General features: G+C 32.3%; 1 protein-coding gene across 1 annotated transcript in view; it reads right to left on the bottom strand.

The window, feature by feature from the left end:
- mmd (disintegrin and metalloproteinase domain-containing protein mind-meld) overlaps positions 1-13,093 on the bottom strand; it is a 673,422-nt gene extending 660,329 nt beyond the window's left edge. The window contains exons 1-2 of the mRNA XM_088243654.1: positions 12,483-13,093; positions 346-459 (exon numbers count right to left, since the gene is read on the bottom strand). Of these exons, the coding sequence (XP_088099780.1) occupies positions 346-459; positions 12,483-12,561 (193 nt within the window). The 5' untranslated portion in view covers positions 12,562-13,093. The remainder of the gene's footprint in view (positions 1-345; positions 460-12,482) is intronic.
- Positions 13,094-17,860: the final 4,767 nt, after the last annotated feature.

Below are 17,860 nucleotides of genomic sequence, written 5' to 3'. Positions count from 1 at the left end.
GGAGCCAAAACCTTTATCATGCGGGTGAGATACATCCGGCTGAATCAAATCACCTACTAGGCAACGCCTGAATACAATTTTTCAATTTTTATGCTTCTTTTTTTACGAGGTAGTTAATTCAACAATGTTTGAGTATGTCCAGATGCTTGCAGACTGGCTGGAATTCCTCTCTAGGGAGTTATTCATATAATGTTTTCCCTCTCTGTTGCAACACGTTTAAACAAAGCTTTTTTTACCTATGGCACCCTTAACGGGATGCAATTTGCGTGATTAGATTATAAAGTCTACAGAAAAGTCTATGCTTCGGGACTGGGATATCATTCTGAAGGAAGTGATAAGGCCTACCTCCCGCCAAGGCGATCTGCGCAGCCGCGAGATACAGAAGGAGCCGCATCGCGCAGCCGGCTCCTGCATCTGTCCCCATGCGCAACCTTCCTGCCCTCACAGATACTGCCTTACCTGGAACAAAAACATTCATATCATCAACAAAAAAGTCCACAGAATATTTTTTAACCATGGCGTTTATTACGTGGAAACCTTTTATTGGTTCAGAGTTGGTACAATAAATATCCAAGCTTGAAAGAAAATGTTAATAAAGAAAGAAACAAAAAAATGTAGAACAAGCCGTCGACATTGAAGAAATCATCATCATTATCATCCGCCTCTTCACACCCACTGATGCACAGGGCACTGCATTGGTAAACCAAATTGAATATAATTTAAATTTATCGCAATACAGAGAAAAACACTTTTGAGGAGGTAATATGGAAGTCAAGGCATTTAAGGGCTTTTGACCTGTCATTGGCCTAGGTAAGTGGCCATTTTACACACCGTGTAACATTTACAAATTCAAAAATGTTTTCTCTCTATGTCGCAACAAAATTGGATCTAAGTAGCTCCCTAGGTAGGCAATCCAGAATGTATTTAAATGTTTTAGTATTTTATAGAAATGTTTGAAAAAATTTATGAGAAAAAGAATATATTATATAAGACATGAGAAAAAAAAGAGCTCGTAAGAAGGTTACGGGATAAAAAAATAGAGTGGAGGAGTGGAGGAGAGGGATTTTTAAAATAAAGTTGACCAATTCAAAATTTTCATATGATAAAATAAAGATATTTAAAGGAACATAAACTTATTACACACCGACAAATGTTTCATTTTACAGTGTTTCAAAAAGTTTTTTATGAAGCCACAAGATTTTGTTTTGAAAATATCTAAATGGGGACAAAGTAAATTAAATTTGGAGCAGCTACGATAAATAAACGAGTTGTGAGCATAATTTTTTTTAAACAATGAATTAAAAAAAAAATAAACATGTCGTGTTGACTTTACGAGACAATTGATTAAAATACGCTCCAAGAGATATGGACTATCGATAAACAATTTTAAAATTTTGAATAGGAAAGACAGATCAAAATTGCTTCTACGTTTAGTTAGGGAAATTAAACAATAAAAGAAAGAAGAGTCTTTATACGATTCAAAATATGTAAGAGATTTACGATCCAGAAGTATCAGGAATCGATTATGTATTCTATCTAGTTGTGATATATAAATTGTATATCGAGGATTCCATAAAGATGTACTTAAGTTTTCCCCTTAATGGGAAGAGTGCTCTCCCGAAACTGTAGTAGTGTTGTTGTCAAATAATAAAACTGTGTAACACTAATAACAAAATTTTATTTTTGGAAAAATCTTATTTCACGCATAATAAATAATATCAGTTAATTTTCATTTCTTCTCTAAACCAAATTATTTCAAAAAGCGAACCAAAATATTTTTTTTTAAATATGTACTAACTTAAGTATGTGAATATAGTTTTAACCATTCTTAGGAACAAACTAAACTGGGGTTTATCAAAGCTAATGTAAAAAGCAACTCAATACAAATACAACTCAAAAAGATACAAACATATACCACTTTTAAACAAAGATACTTTGAGTACTACGTCATAAATATTTATTATCTATTTCCACCATCTATAAGGGAAATGAGCAAAAAATTAATAGCAATAGAACTGTGGATTGTTGAAGTAGTTTAAAATGAAAGAGAATGTGCCATTAGGGTAAATCATTTTTCATTTCCGTAAACTTGCAGAACCTTTTTATGGATTATTGATCGACATTGAAAAATGCGTACAAAAGATAAAGTACAAAGATTGTTTGGTTCTTAAACTATTTTTCGGTATCCTGAATATTCTTATTTGCATTTTTATAACCAAACATTTATTTGACAAGCTTGTATAACAATTTCTTTCAACAAAGATATTTCTTACCGATAATAAATATCTGACCTGTAACAGTTATTTTGCAAAGGAATCAAAAGCTGGTTAAAATGTTAAAAGTTTTTTTCAGTGTATATTCAGAAATGAAACAATAATTTGAAAATATCACTTTGAAAGATGAAAAATTTCCAATTTACATTTGACAGATATCATCAAATACATCGGGAATCGCATCGTCCTGAAATTCCACTCAGATATACTACAAAGGGTAAACACAATACCAGTGTTATTTTGTGAAATAAAATCTTCCTCGTGATTTCCTTTTATTTCAGTATCTATAATATTAACGTTCATGCAATTTTTTGTTTGTAAAAAGGAAATATTTTTTTGATCTGTACATGATTTTTTAAAACTGATAATGTAAGTTTTTGACCCATATTTTTATATTTTGCATAATACGTATTTAAGCGTAAATATTTTATTTTTTATTGTTAAAATAATATTAAATTTAATATTAGAATGAATATAGAAAGCTACTCTAATTAAAAACGTTTAAAGGTTGTCCTATACAAATGGATTTTTTTAATATTACAAAAGAGTTTGATAATTATGCATTTATTTCATTCAAAAAGACATTAAAAAAATATGAGATAGGAGTAAACACTTAAGAAACTGAGCAAACAAATTCTTCAAATTTCATTATCAGCCTGTTTTTCCCTAATAATGCATTTTTCTTGAATAAGGAGATTCTTCTTGTCTCAAGTCTGTTATTTTGTCCTAGGTTTGTTTTATTTTTCCTTCTTTTTAATTTTAATCGTAGCTTAATATTTAAAAAAAAAATATTAAACTTAATGAGTTTGTACATAAACATTATCGTTTGAGAATTGAATTGAGGATTTCAGGGAGTTTAAGAACATTCATCTTTTGAACTAGTTTATGATCACATATAAATAAATATATTTTCACGTGTGAATATGAACATTTTCATATCATTCATTTTTAAAGAATTTTCTGATACTTCTTTTCAACAACTACATTGCAAAAAATATTATTATGCAACGTCTAGTTACATATTTTTGTGGGGACCAGAGAGTAAGAGACGAGGATGTGTTGTTGTCTATGGCCACAGTGCCCAATGGACATATATAAGGGCGCATAACACGTCACTCGCCCTTCTCTGTCTTCACCAGTATTCAAATTCACTCTAAAATATTATTTGCGTATTCTTTGTATTTTCGTGTGTAAAAACCAACAATTATAAGTAACTTAAATTATTTTATTTAGTTTTCCTTGAGGTTAATTCCGTTAAATCCATTAAATTCATTAAATCATAATATGTTTTACATGAACTAACAAATAGCTACTATCAAGTAGAGTATAATAATAATACCTCTACATTTTATTGATTTTTATTGAAATTTATCAAACCATGTCGTTTTAAGCTTGTGAATTATTACTTTTTTATTTATTTGATAAATAACGTACTTCCCAGAATATTTTCGTGCACAATTTCACAACAGTGCTAGATTAAATATCCCAGATAGGAGTTGGATTTGTATAGAAAAGGACTTTTATGTTTCTTCCTCTATCCTGGATTTTATATATCCTCGAATGTTTTTAACACCCTACACAATGATCCTCCGATCTGCGTCCATCTCTGAAAGTGTTCACTGATTCGACCCAATCCTTTCGCTTCATTGAACTTTGACTTTTAACAAAAGTTTTCCTTCGTTCGCCTCTCACACGAATGTTTGCCTTCAAAATTAAGTGATGTATAAATTCACAGACGGCTACTGAAATTTTTCCAAAGTTTCAAAAACTGAAATTGAGAAATAAATTTCCTAGAGGTAATTGGACGTTTATTCAGGTCTGAATAAAAATCAGGGCATTTCACGGTAACATAAATAAATCAAATATGTTTCATTCCCAATTATGTTTTAAAGAGTTTGATAGACTTATTAGCATATTATATATTTACGAGTGTTTTGACTAATGAAGAAGAAAATTATTTTTTTAAGTTTAAGGAGGTTATGTTTTTTTATTTGTATATTTTTCCATGCATATTATATTATATTAACATAGAAGTAAATTTACAAAAATACACTTTAGAAAAATACATCTTAAAATTGAGCCATAACATAAATTGGAAAAAATGTCCACAAAGACTTCAGCGTCTGAGCGTGGGCCATTCCTTTTTTAATTATTAATAAGTTTATAGCATTTAAATATGGTATGACATGACCATGAAAAGAAAAGAAAAGAAAAAAAAAAGAAAAACAAAATTAACATATGCTGGTATTACGAAAACATGATTTTTTTGCAGAAAGCATTTTATTTTTAATTTTAATTCTTTTTTTAAAATACAGTGTCTATCTTTTGCTTAAATTCATTATATTCATATTTTTTCGTGCCTAAATATAGACACGCGTCTGTTGCACTTACGCATATCTTTCACCAACTTTAATATTGAGTAAGTATTTATATTCTTTGGAGATTGAAATCAAAGCTTTTTATAAGATATCAAACAATTAAAAAATCTACAAATCAACTATTTTATAAACACATCCGTCTCTTCAATCAGAACATGTTTACATAAATATAGAAATTTCATGATTACGAAAAACATTCTACGGTTTCAAAACGTCATCTTCATTCCGCTTTTCGCACTTAGTAGTGCATAAGGTACTGCATCGATAAACAAACGCGGCGTATTTTGATCATCTGGTACATGAAGGTAGGTGATCAGTCCAAGAACAATGAAACGTTGCAGTTTTAATAATCTTAAAAATCAATATTTCACATCCACTTTACCAGGAGTTGAACCTGCAGATTAACCTTCAACATTTTTTTTTAATTATTATTCAGGACGAGCTGAACCCGGCAATGCTTGGCTATTGTTTCATTTGAGTACATACTCGTATATTTATATTGAATGAACACAATCGAAAGTTTGATATCAATTATTGTATTTAGTCCAAATTAAATATGTACGTATACATGGCCTATTATATTTGTGTTTCGGTTTACATAAATTGTGAGGTCAGAGAATATTGATAAATAGGTATTCGAACATTGTTTTCTTGTCACTGTCTTACGATGCCTTCCCAATACTGTGCAAAAAAGACAACTGCATGTCAGACCTTCTGTTAGAACAGACAAAATCGACGTTTCACTGTCCCGTTATCCGCACCTCAAAAGCCAATCAGTTTTGTTATTTTTTTTAGACAGAGTATCAGAATTAAATTTACTGTACTAGTATGTTTTGCGTTTTTCAAAAATAGTTTGTACACCGTGCGCTCAAAAATAGCAGATAAAGACGCACCCGGAGCCCTCTAAAATTATGACACAACTCATGCCCAAACACTCTGTCCTGCCCAACGTTATTTAGTCGTTTTTTAAACACCAGGAGAGTTTCGACATGAGATTGATATTTATTTAGAAACCGAAATGCTTGGTTGTGTCGTGAAAGCGTAAAAAAGCTGTTCGGATAAACGTAAAGAAGATGGTTTAACTTTTCAATGGTGAGTAGATACCTAGGTACTTGTTCATTATAGAATTACAAAAGTTTAAATAGCTAATTTTCAAATATCATAGGTACCTAGGAACTTGATTACGGTTGAATTCCAAAACTGAAAATAAATAACTTTTGAATAAAGAATTATTTTTGCAAATGTCAAACTCTACTCTACTTACCAGCAGTGGTGCATTTTGTTTAAGAATCCGCTTTTCGAAAATGTATCAAATGTCAGTGAAAATTATTTTTACATTACTAAAAATCCATTAAAAATAAGTTAATTAAAGAAATCGTAAGAAAATGAATTAATTTAGTATCCATTAAAAATAATTGTTTTTTCTAAACGTTAAAATAAAAACTTTTTTAAACCTGGAAAATCAATAAAAAAACACATCTATGCTTCTAACTGTTTTTCCACTCAACACATTGAAGATGTTTTTATTTATAAATCTTAAGGGCGTATACAATTTTCGAGTTTTTGCGAGGGTAATAACGACGATTCATTTTTAAATATATGAATTTAATTTATACATAACAGCAGCCATATAATCTTGATTTTGATTTGAAAATGATCACATAATGAGCTGAACGACTCTTTACGTGGATATTTTGCTTGACCATACTGTCCGCATGATAGCATGATGAGACAACGGCAAATCACGTACGCTGTAGCCCGTGGGTACGTAGATGGAGCAGGGTATCGAGGCCGAGGTGGAAAGTTTTCCAATATGGAGTGTACCTTGGCAGGAAAGGCGATTGTTATTAGTCTCATTTGTCAGGCGGTCCATTCCTCCGGGCCGCGGACGTGTGGAGAACTTGGTGGCTAACTGAAGTTGATTACGATCGTCGATGCGAACGTTCGTATTTAGTGCCAAGACGCGTTCTTCTTTTTTTAATTAAAAAGGTACTTTCATTTTCATTTTTTTAAATTATTATTACGTTTATTGAAACACAACAGCAAAACAAAAAAATAAAAACAACATTATAAAAATACATTAAATAAAATCAAGTAAGTTTTCCACTTAAATACAATTATTTAAACCCAGTTCCGTTAAATATTATAAAGCCCGCTGGCTCAAAAAAATACGTGCGTGGCTTGTCACGTTTAAGGATTTTTTGTGGGTTTTTTAATTTTATCCTTTTATCATAATAATGCCTTAATCATGAAAAGACGTGAGATAAAGTTTTGTGTACAAATTTTCATGATTTAGTGAACGAAAATGATATGAAAAAAATACTTTTCACACAATCGATCATTTATAATGGGTCTAATCAGACCCATTATAAATGATCGGTTAAATATATGTATATTATTTAAAAATACATTATAATTACGCGCTAAGCAAATAAAAAAAATCGGGTTGTTGTCCCGTGGCTAGTGTTGCGAACTCACGAGCTGAGGCCCGAGGTTCAAACCCCACTCTACACTAAGTTGATTTCCATTTTCTGATCTTTACAACTGTCAGTTATTTACAACTCGTTGAAGATGGCCACCAAAATTGAAATATTTGAGTTAACTATAAGAACGCCAATATTTTTTTTTTCTTTAAAAAAGGAGAGTTTTATGCATTGATGCATGTTCTTATGTTCCACCTAAATATCGAAATTTTGCGGGCAATTTTTAAGGATTTGAATATAAATAACTCACTATTGGAAAAGAGGCGTAGGGTTTTAACTTTGGATCTCTTATCTACCACCACATTATTCCCCTATTTTCAGTAGAAAATGAAAAACAATGTTTTTAGTATATCCAATTGTTTGAATACTGGCTAAATTTCACTACCTACGAAGTTATGAAGATCTAGTTAATGACAAGTCATAAGCTTTGTAAATGCCTCAATTTCCTTGGTTTCCTTCTCAAAACGGTTTTCCCTATCTGTTGCAATAAATTTAGGAAATAAAATAATTTGTTTTTTTAGACACAAACTACAAGTACTCCATATATTGAAATGTACGGTTTCTTTAAAAATTATTTCTTCCTTAAGTGTATAATTATATAGAAATTGAAATATTATCACTATTGATACAGTTGGTGCAAAAAAACAGATACTTTCTAAATAGGGAATGGAGAATAACGTGCTCGTATTTATTTACAAACGTCTATATGCCCGTCCCGTTTCAGCAAGTGACGGGACGCTAGATCCTGCACTGAAATGTATTTATTTTTACCTTAAATATAAATTGAACATAAATAATTTGTTTAAAATACATATGTACATTTATGAAAACATAACCAAAAATGATTAAATTGCATAACTATAACAATAGTTACAAGTTGGCAAATACAAATAAGCAACCAAAAATACTAACGAAATTTATTCATAAATATGAAAAAGCAAAAAAAAAAACATTTTTAAACATAAAAAAAAGTTAAAATATTATATTGCGAGAGAAAAAAAGAAATCAGACTCGTTTTATAACTATCAAGTCCAGAACCAAATATATCAGCCTTGTCCTAATACTGCTGCGGGTAAACTGTGTACCTCATGCAGTTTACCCCTGGAAACCGCCGCTTAGCATACCCTATCCTTAGGATTTTCAGGGCAACAGGCTGCGGCGGCGGGAGTTTGATATGAGGTAAGGTAGTTATACCTGGCGGTTACTCATCCAACGTGGCCTAGTGTGGCCGACATGAGTACTAAGGGGGGGTGGAGCCCTACGTGAGTGAGCTACACGTACCACCCCGTTTGGTGTCGGACTCTTAGGGGCGTGGCGCCAGACCTAAGGGACAGTTGCAGTTGTACACCCATTCATGCGCGTGCATACTGCTTACGAAGGGGGGGAGTTAGCACAGCTCCTATCCCCGCCGCGGCTGGTGATACTTGGAAGTGAGTCCCTCACAGCCGCTGTCCCTGCCGCTTGGGGTTCGAGCGAAATCCGGTAGTCATGGTAGCGGGTGTTGATTTGTCAGTCGGCCAGGGTCACGAGATACGGGACAATGTAAAAGGACTGTTTGAATTATCGCTATCCTGCATTACATGAGATGTAAAGCGCGTCACCATACGCTCTGTTTGTGATCTGAGCACTGTACCTTGTGGAGCCTAGGGAAAGGAGAGTGCATGTGATAGTTGGTCTTAGAACTCGCAGAACAAAAATGAGATCTGTAGCAGGCATGTTGACCAGGTACACGGAAACACACTAATTCCAGCAAATCTGGACTGTCAATGAATGAATTGATCCCTTTATAAAGTAATATTAGGCAATCAGTCAGAAAAGTTAAAAAATATTTGCTAAAGATAACAACTGATCATAATTAAATAAAGCAGCTGGAATATGTTGTTTAAAATACACATATTTTAGGAATTTCTTCCGGACGCGTTATATTTTATTATTCTTCTTCTTTGAAGTCTCAATTCCGGGGATTAGTTTGCAGCAAAGCCCTTCATCTTGTCCTTCATTGGTCTCTATTTTCTGCAGCCCCCTTCAGCTCGATATATGAGGCGTAGTTAAAATCTTCGCAAACTTGCTCTAAATATTCCCGTCGAGGGCACCTTCTATAATTTGTCCCCTCAGCCATTCCCTCTATGATGTCATGCAGGAAACCCTTATGGCACATAATGTAGCTGAGCCATCGGGCTCGTCTCTCTGAGATGGTTTTGATTAGGTGCCTACCTTCTTCGATTCTGTTGAGAACCTCGTCATTAGTGATGTAGTCTCTCCAGCAAATTCCTAATATTTTTCTGTAGCACCACATCTCGAAGGCCTCTAATCTTTTTTTATCTCTTTCGGTAAGGCACCATGTCTCACAACTGTAAATCAATATGCTCCATACATATGTCTTGGCAAGTTGCTTGCGGAGTTTTAGATTGATATTATTTGACTAAAAAATCTTTGATTTTTTGACGCAAGCCTTGCTTGGTGTATGGGGCAGTCGACTTCTCTTTTTGTTCTCCCATCTCAGGTGATCCTGCTTCCAAGGTACACAAACTCTTTTGCGTTTTTCAGAGTTGCTCCTGAAATTACTATATTCATTCGTTGCTCATTACTGGCCACAGCTATTACTTTAGTTTTGCTCCTGTTTATTTTCATATTATATTTGTTATTTGATATTTTCTCCGTGGAGGTCAGAGCCTCAGTGAGTTCTTCTTCACATTTAGAAATCAGAGCGATGTCATCGGCAAACCTTATCATGTCTATCTTTTCTCCATATATTTTAACACCCTCTCTAAGACTAATTTTTTCCCTGATTTCATCGATTGCGCACTGTATATATCCATTAAATAATACTGAATATTTTATTACTTTAACCAAATAGTCATTGTAGAACCTTTTCTTACAACAGGTAAAAACGAGTGTGTTTGTTTAAAACAATAAATGAAAACAAATGTACGGGTTCTTCTGGGCGGGACAAAGCGACAGCTAAACATCAATCGTCACCATAGCACTAATTTCTTTTTGCGTATGATCTTGCCACGAAACAGACAGACTCCATCAGACAAGGCATGTTATGTTCTTAACGTTCGCTTTCGTTCTGATTTTTGGACGAAAACTACTGACGTCCCATGCTAGCAATTCGGGGACGGAAAACTATGGATGTAGTAGATTGTAGGTACTAGAAAGGTGTCTTTGCGGCTACCGTCAATTGTTTGTAGAGAGAGAATTGCCGTCTTGAAGCAATTAATACGCGGTCGGCGAACGCAAGGTACTTAGTCTCCATTCTCGATCTCCCCGAGAAAAACAGCCATTGAACACAACAAATAAAGGCCACAAAATCGATTGAACTTTGGAATTGAAGTCTTTTGGAATTGAAGTCTATTTTATGTGTGGTAAATTTTTGTGTATCGTCACTTGAAAATCATATGGATTCACGGACGACAAAATATTTACCCGTATTTGTCCATATGGCCAATTTAAAATTTCCGTTTAAAAATAAGAATATTTAGTAACGTGAACGTAAAACGAATAACGTATATTAATTTTGGGAATAATGAAATTACGCCCATAAATGTGTCTGTAACAAAACCATAATATATTTTATTAAAGTGTGAGTTTGTATTTATGTCAACGAAAATCAGCGTATTTTTTTAAATTTACATACTTACATAGTTTTTATTTTTTGAAAAAAAAAATTGGCATAAAATATAAATTCGCACTGTAAGTGTTAAACCAATTATCATTATTTCCTTTTTAAACTCAATGGTGCATATAGCACTGCATTGCTACACGCGTATCTTGATATTATTTTGTACATGAAAGTAACACGATCAGTTTTACGCTTCAAGTACCAGTCTAGGGACTATGAAATATTCTTGAATGAAATCACCTTTCAAATAAATATTTCTTATCAACCATGTCGGGAATCGAACCTGAGACCTCTTGCATGGCAGGCATACGCGCTGACCATTAAACCATGAGGCTGATGAACCAAAGTTTGAGCAAATTTTTATTCTTTAAGGCTGAAATGCAAAACAATCACATTTTCTACTAGCTTTTAAGTGGAAAAAAGAAGTATATTTAAATTAAAGCATTAACGCTTAAAAACATTTCATTACCACAATTTTCCAAACAAAGAGAAATTTTCAAATTCTCATATCTCTAAACTACAGTATTTAGAAATACTATTATTACGCAAGTTATTCATGAAAAAAAATATCCAAATTCACTTCTTCCTTTTGGCTACTAAATATCAATACATAAGTAAAAATATGCTGTTAACATCCCTTTAAAAAAAAATTTTTAAATGAAAAATAAATTATTCGTTCTTTGCTTATTTTTTCAATACGTATTTCCTTCGTTTTTTATTTATTTAACTTTTTGTACATAATGTAATTTGTACATTGGCGGGCTTATTGCCAAAAGGCAATTTCTTTCAACCAACCAATAAAATAAAAGTTTTCTTTTTATAATTCAAGTTACAGAACATATTCAATAGAAAAAAAGATTAAAAAGCTAAAGATATATAAAAATTGAAATAAACATATTTGTTTATAAATTACCTTTAATCAAAACTATTACTCAATGGGAAAAAAAAAAAAGAGGAAAGAGGAAAAAAGAAAGGAGGAGAGATTAAGGAAGAGAAAGGAGATGTTTCTTCAGTCGTGATTTAAACAGAGATGATGTAGTAACATCTTTGATGGTGGGTGGGAGATGATTCCACAGTCGAGCCGCATATACACTATATGAGTTAGAGAAGAAAGAGGAATTGTGGATGGGTATTAAGAGAGTGCCTTGAGAATTAGAACGAAGAGGTAAACCATGAACTGATAAGCGTAGAAATTCTTCACTCAGGTAAATAGGAGCGTTAGGACTATAAAGTACATTGAACAGAAGTGAGAGGGAGTGATAGTCTCTCCGCTGTCTAACTTTGAGCCATTTCAGTTGCCTACGATAGTCAGAAAATGGACAAATAAAATCTCATATACGTAATTTGGTTGAACAAGATGACGGCAAGCATACTCATATATCCTTTTGCTCTTTCGTGCACACGCTAGTTCAGAGGGCAAGGGAATCGGGTATCTGTCCAGTATCGGCGAAGCGGGGCGTTCCGCTCGACATCCCTCAGTTCTCGGAATAATAAGAGAGAGATTGAATGGTAAAAAAAAACATCCGAGATGAAAATTTTAATCAAGGTCGATAACGACAATAGACATCCCTCCGAGGTATTAATTAATCTTGGTAATCTGTCTTCGTTGGGATAAAAAGGAAACATTATTGAATTACCCATTAAGGGTAAGGCAAAGTGTAACGATCACTTTTTGTTCCCTTTCCTTTGAGAATTTATTTAATTAAAATCGTTTTTAGCTTACCGATACCTCTACCTTTCGCTAGAGTGGGTGATTCTGGGTTAATCCGACGACACTCGTTGTTTTCTGATACTCTTTTCATTGCTTACTGACTAGGAGTTGCAAAACTTCCTGCTGTGAGGTTAAACAACATTACGTAAAAACTCAATTTTATCTTGCCCTTAAAAAGAACATCGCCGCTTCGGAGGGGTTAAAAGCTAAACTCATCTAACCGGAAAAGCCGAGAGAAAAAACGATTTACATTTAAAAAAAAAAAAAACTTTAAAATTAAAACTTGCTACCATGATTATGAGTAATTTCTAGTTTGATTGAATGCTTTGAGAAATGATTGGAATAGATAAATTATTGCAAACATGTTCTTATCGATTTGAATTAGCGATATGAAATTCAACATGTAAAAATTGACAAAACTTTTATCAACGTCGGCGACGCTATTTTAGCGAGCTTCAAAATTGTTTTATTTTGTGAATCATGCTGACACGTAACAAATTAGTTTTATGAAAACAAGTGAATTACAATACAAATGTCGTATACAAAGATCGATTGCCTAAAAATTGAATAAAAAACTAATTCTGTTATTGCGTTTCACTCTCCGGTAATTAACAACTCCGTCTGGGAAATGTCAACAATGATGAATGCGGTAGTGCCGCGGATATACAAGTCACACAATGTATGACGAATAACGCGTTTCCCGCCGGCGCCGGCCGCGGTGTCGAAGCGAAGGATCGATAGGTGACACTCGGCGCTAGATGGCACTGAGAGCCAATCTGAGATAGAAATACTCCCGGTTTATTGCTATTCTTTCCCCGTACGCGCCATTAAACTCACATTTGAATGGAAACACGAGGACGTGCCGTGCCACTATATCGCCTTCATATATGTAAGTATAAGTGAAAGCATTATTTACGTCCTCTATGAGGGAGAAAGCTAAATTTGGCCCAGTCAAATCGGCCCGGTCGTTCTGAATGCCGAATTTTAACCACGCGGCAAACGTTAGTCTCAAAAGTTTAAGCGCGGGTTTCGCTAATGACATTAAACCCACATTAGTGCGTATTACCATTTTGTCGGATTGCTATTATGTGATAGAAACACAAAGTGTGAGTAAACCTATACTTTATAATTACATTTCATGTGTCCGATAGTATGAAACAACCATTAAGTTAATGGGATGGTAAACACGCCGAAAACTTTTTATTTATAGGGCGCTGAAAATTTACGACATAAAATGTGAATTTCTTTGCCATAACACCAACAAATATTTTGAAAAACAACTGTTTGATGTTGAGAGCCTAAATATTTTATGCCGAAAGCCGTGGTATTTTTACACAGTAAAAAACATAAAAGTACGCTGGTTTTAATAAATTTAAAAAATAAAGTGATTTCTTTTGAATTATGGAGAGTAATAAAGCGTTGCATCGAATATTTATAAAACGCGAAGTCGTTTTGCTTCTTCTTTAAAGAACTTTGCGACGGGAAAAATCTTCATTACGTTAAAAAAACTCGGGCATCCATTCAAACTTTTTATAAGCCGAGAATATTGAAAGAAAATTCTTCCGTTATTTATTACCCTCGAATTTCCTGCCAGGAGTTAAGAAGACCGCTAAGAAATCATCCGTGTCACATCCAGCAAAAATGGTATAATTTCTCGAGGTGTAGGAACAAGCTCGAACGTACGGGAAGGTTCTAGGAGGTACTAGAAGGCTCAACCCAACTGCTATAACTTTCGAATTGCCGTCGATACTTTTTTAGTAGATTAGCAAAGTTAGCGTGGAGTTGGGCCGAGACAGCGAGGTTTATTGTTTCAAACGATGAGACCAACAGCCCAACAGACTAACTGGCGAGAAATCGTGTTTGTAACGTCAGAAGAGAAAATATTTTTTTCCCGCCATTACTGGAATTGTTATTATTTCCCGCCCTAAAAGAAAAGGAAGTTTTGAAGCTTGCTAATGGTATAAATATCATTTACTCGGAAGTGAGCATCGTTACGCGAACAATTTGGACGACAGCGTTCTGTTAAGGTAATCGATTCTTAGTTATGAAAATAGCATTCACTCAATTTTATTTTTACGCTGTTTTCGTACAAAATGAAACTTTGAACAAAAAACACTAATAGACACGTCATTTTCAAAAATGTTCAGTTTTTCTGTTTTATTTTTTATTTTATTCGTAAAGCAGTACCGTATTTTTAAAAAAAATTATTTATTTATATAAAACAACGTGTTTTAACGACTTGGAACATAAATATCAAAAATCTTCTATTCCGCTCATATATATAGGTTTATAATTTACATTTTAGCACAAAATAAATCATAATTAAAAAGACCTTTCCTGGATTTAATTAAATTTCGTTCGCCTAACCTACAATCGGCTCGTAAAACGAAAAACATTTATCTTATATTTACATCAAATGGTATTAGCGAAATTTTAAAATTACGGGGTATTATTTTGTGCCTTCCAATTGATTTAGGAAAAGCTAATTAAGTAAAACAATAAAGGAAGGAAATATTTAAAATTCTTTTTCGATAAAGTTTGTTTTAATCAAACCGCGGATTTTATTTAAAAATTAATGTTGATCCACCCTTCTTAAAGTTACAGAAATGCGGTAATGTTGAATTTTCACTCTTAAATTTTTGACGGGTTTCAGAATTTACAATCAGGGGTTAGTGCTTATCGCTTATTGTCGATTACGTAGATTTGATCGAAAATTTATGAGGAAATTCTCAATTTTTTGTGTTTAATCGGTTGATTTATTGGGGAAATTACCTTTATACGTATTGGAAATGCATACAAAATGAATTAAAATATAACTGAACATGTGAAATTACGTTGCATTGAATTGAGATTCAAAATAAAGATTTTGTTGAAACTAAGAATATTTCATATCAAGCTCAATATTGCGAAAAGTCGACAATTGTTTGTTTATTAATGAACGTTTGAAAAAATATTTGTTTTAGAGGGCACGTATGCCTCAATAAATACTTTAAATACGTTTACCAATAGATGCACTAATTATTTTGTTATTTATTTCCTTTTTTATTCGTATATTTTATTCTGATTGCACGAGATTTATTTTCTAATTACCAAACTCACCAAGTTGCCCTGAATGGGGGCAGGAATTACATTTTTTAATATTTAAATATTGATATTGACCATTTGAGGCTAATAAAATTTTGCCCTTAACATAGCGTTGATATAAAATACAAACAATTAAAATGTTTTCTAAAAAAAAGAAAAAAAACTTAAATTCATAAAAAAGGGGTTTGAACTAAAAAAAAACGATTATTGAAGGCATAATTTATCGTAGATATAAATGACTTGTATTTCTTTAGGAAAACTAGAATGTTCGTTTTTTTCTTAACTAACTTCCCTGTGCAATTTAATATCACAATGACCATAAGTGAACAATAAATTAAATTTAAAGAAATATACTAACGATATGTTTTTATTAACTAACAATATGTGCATATTTTTTTTTAATGAATTTACTTTTTATTTTATTAAATTCTGTTTCCTGAATAGATTAATTTAAGCGGAAACAGCATTAAAACTGCATCGATACCTTTTTTTAAAGCTCTTTTTTTTCGTTAGTAACTTCCCTGTTAAATTCGTTATATTTAGTTTATTAATTTTTAAAGCGTAAATACTAAATGAGTACCAATGTAAATACCAAGGTTAAGTCAAAATTTTGAGAGGCGTAATCTGTTGGTAGAAAATTAATTAGATTTTTGTAACATGATATGTAAAATAATGAGGTATATTTTTAATCCACAACAAACCTAAAAATAACTGCTTATATTTTATGTTTATTGACATGATTTTTTAACCAGGTGATTTTGAAAGAACGGCGTTTTAAAATGGAGAACTCAAACGATTTCCGTACTTTTTATTAGACAATTCAGTCTTAAGTCAGCGAGTTTTCAACACACTATATTATTTACAGTCACATTTCAAAATACAGACCATCTAACATGATTCTATAATTTTCTGCATACTTCTATTCTTCTCTTCACTCTAAGAGTTCTTTTCATTTCTTTTACCCAATTCGCGAAGCCTGTTGATAGGCCAGCCGCATTTCAGGGCGACACGTATCGAATTTCTATTTTGATATGTGATGTTTTGCGACATTCTCGGCGTCCGATACAAGTGACAATTTGTCACCTCGCAAATGGACTTTGTATCAGGTTCTTTGTTTATCTTCTCCAGAGATAACATTTTTCCTTTTTTAAACCTGTTTCTGTTCATGATGTGACGTAAAACGGTTTACGTTTCCACGAAGTATTGTTTATCGTACGTGACATAAAATATAGCCGGTAAATATTGTGACGATGTTTTAAACGAATTTACGACAACGCTTTTTATTTTTGAACATAATGTAATTTTATCCTTTTACAGCTATCAGTTGTATGAAAACTATTTTTGAAAAAAAACACCCCCAGCGTTATTATTATAATTATTATTACCTTTTTATAATCACAAAAAACCAAACATTAAAAAATGGAAATATTAATTTATTTATCACTGCTTACTATGAGTTTGGTAAGAGATTTGAGATGTATATTTTCCTAACTTGGCATTGAAAAATTCAAAAACGCTTTGACGCTTTTATAAACATTTCGGAAACGCATTGATTTGATTAGAATAATTTCTATTTTGGATATTTGTAGCACTAACTCGGTAGTTCTTTGTCATATTTTAAAGGTTTAAATAAAATAAGTTTGTTACATAAACAACTTTTTTCTAAATATAAAACAAGGTTATTTTATTTATACCTTTAAAACAAAGATTTCAAAAATCAGAATTTATTCACAATTAAAAAGCAAACAAAATATTTTGAACCCAATTTTATTAAATATTTTATAAAATGATTTACACATATTTTAATATGTACCTACCTTCATTGTAAGTATTTTTATTTTGTAAATGTTAATTTGCGTGCTTTACAAAAAAAGAGATAAGTTCACATTTTTCAACGTGTTTAAAGGCATTTTCTAGCATCCAAATATCCCAGTAAATTTAAAATTTACCTTTGTCCAAATTTTAGACATTTAAAGAAAAATTTCTCAAATGGCTTTTTTTTAATTGGATGTATAAAAGCTTTTGCCTGTTAAAATATCTGAGTTTTTAATTCAAATAACGGCCACGCCGTAGATTGAAATTTCCATTTTTCAATTTGGCAACATTTAGTTTTCAAAGTAAATTGAACCTTGATTTACTTTTTTGAGGGTTCAATTTTAAATAAGTGTAAGGTTTTTTGGAAAAGTGTTTAAATGACTTACATAACAAATATACGACTCATGTAGTATTTATTATCAAAAAGTTTTCTTTTCACTTCAGAACGAAACTAAATAGTTGATATCATTTTCTGTGATTTTCGTACGTAC

The sequence above is a fragment of the Micrasema longulum genome, unplaced genomic scaffold, assembly GCF_059751315.1.
Source record: "Micrasema longulum isolate JH-2025_06_02 unplaced genomic scaffold, ASM5975131v1 h1tg000222l, whole genome shotgun sequence".
Taxonomy (NCBI): domain Eukaryota; kingdom Metazoa; phylum Arthropoda; class Insecta; order Trichoptera; family Brachycentridae; genus Micrasema; species Micrasema longulum.
This window is presented reverse-complemented; position numbering and strand designations above follow the sequence as displayed.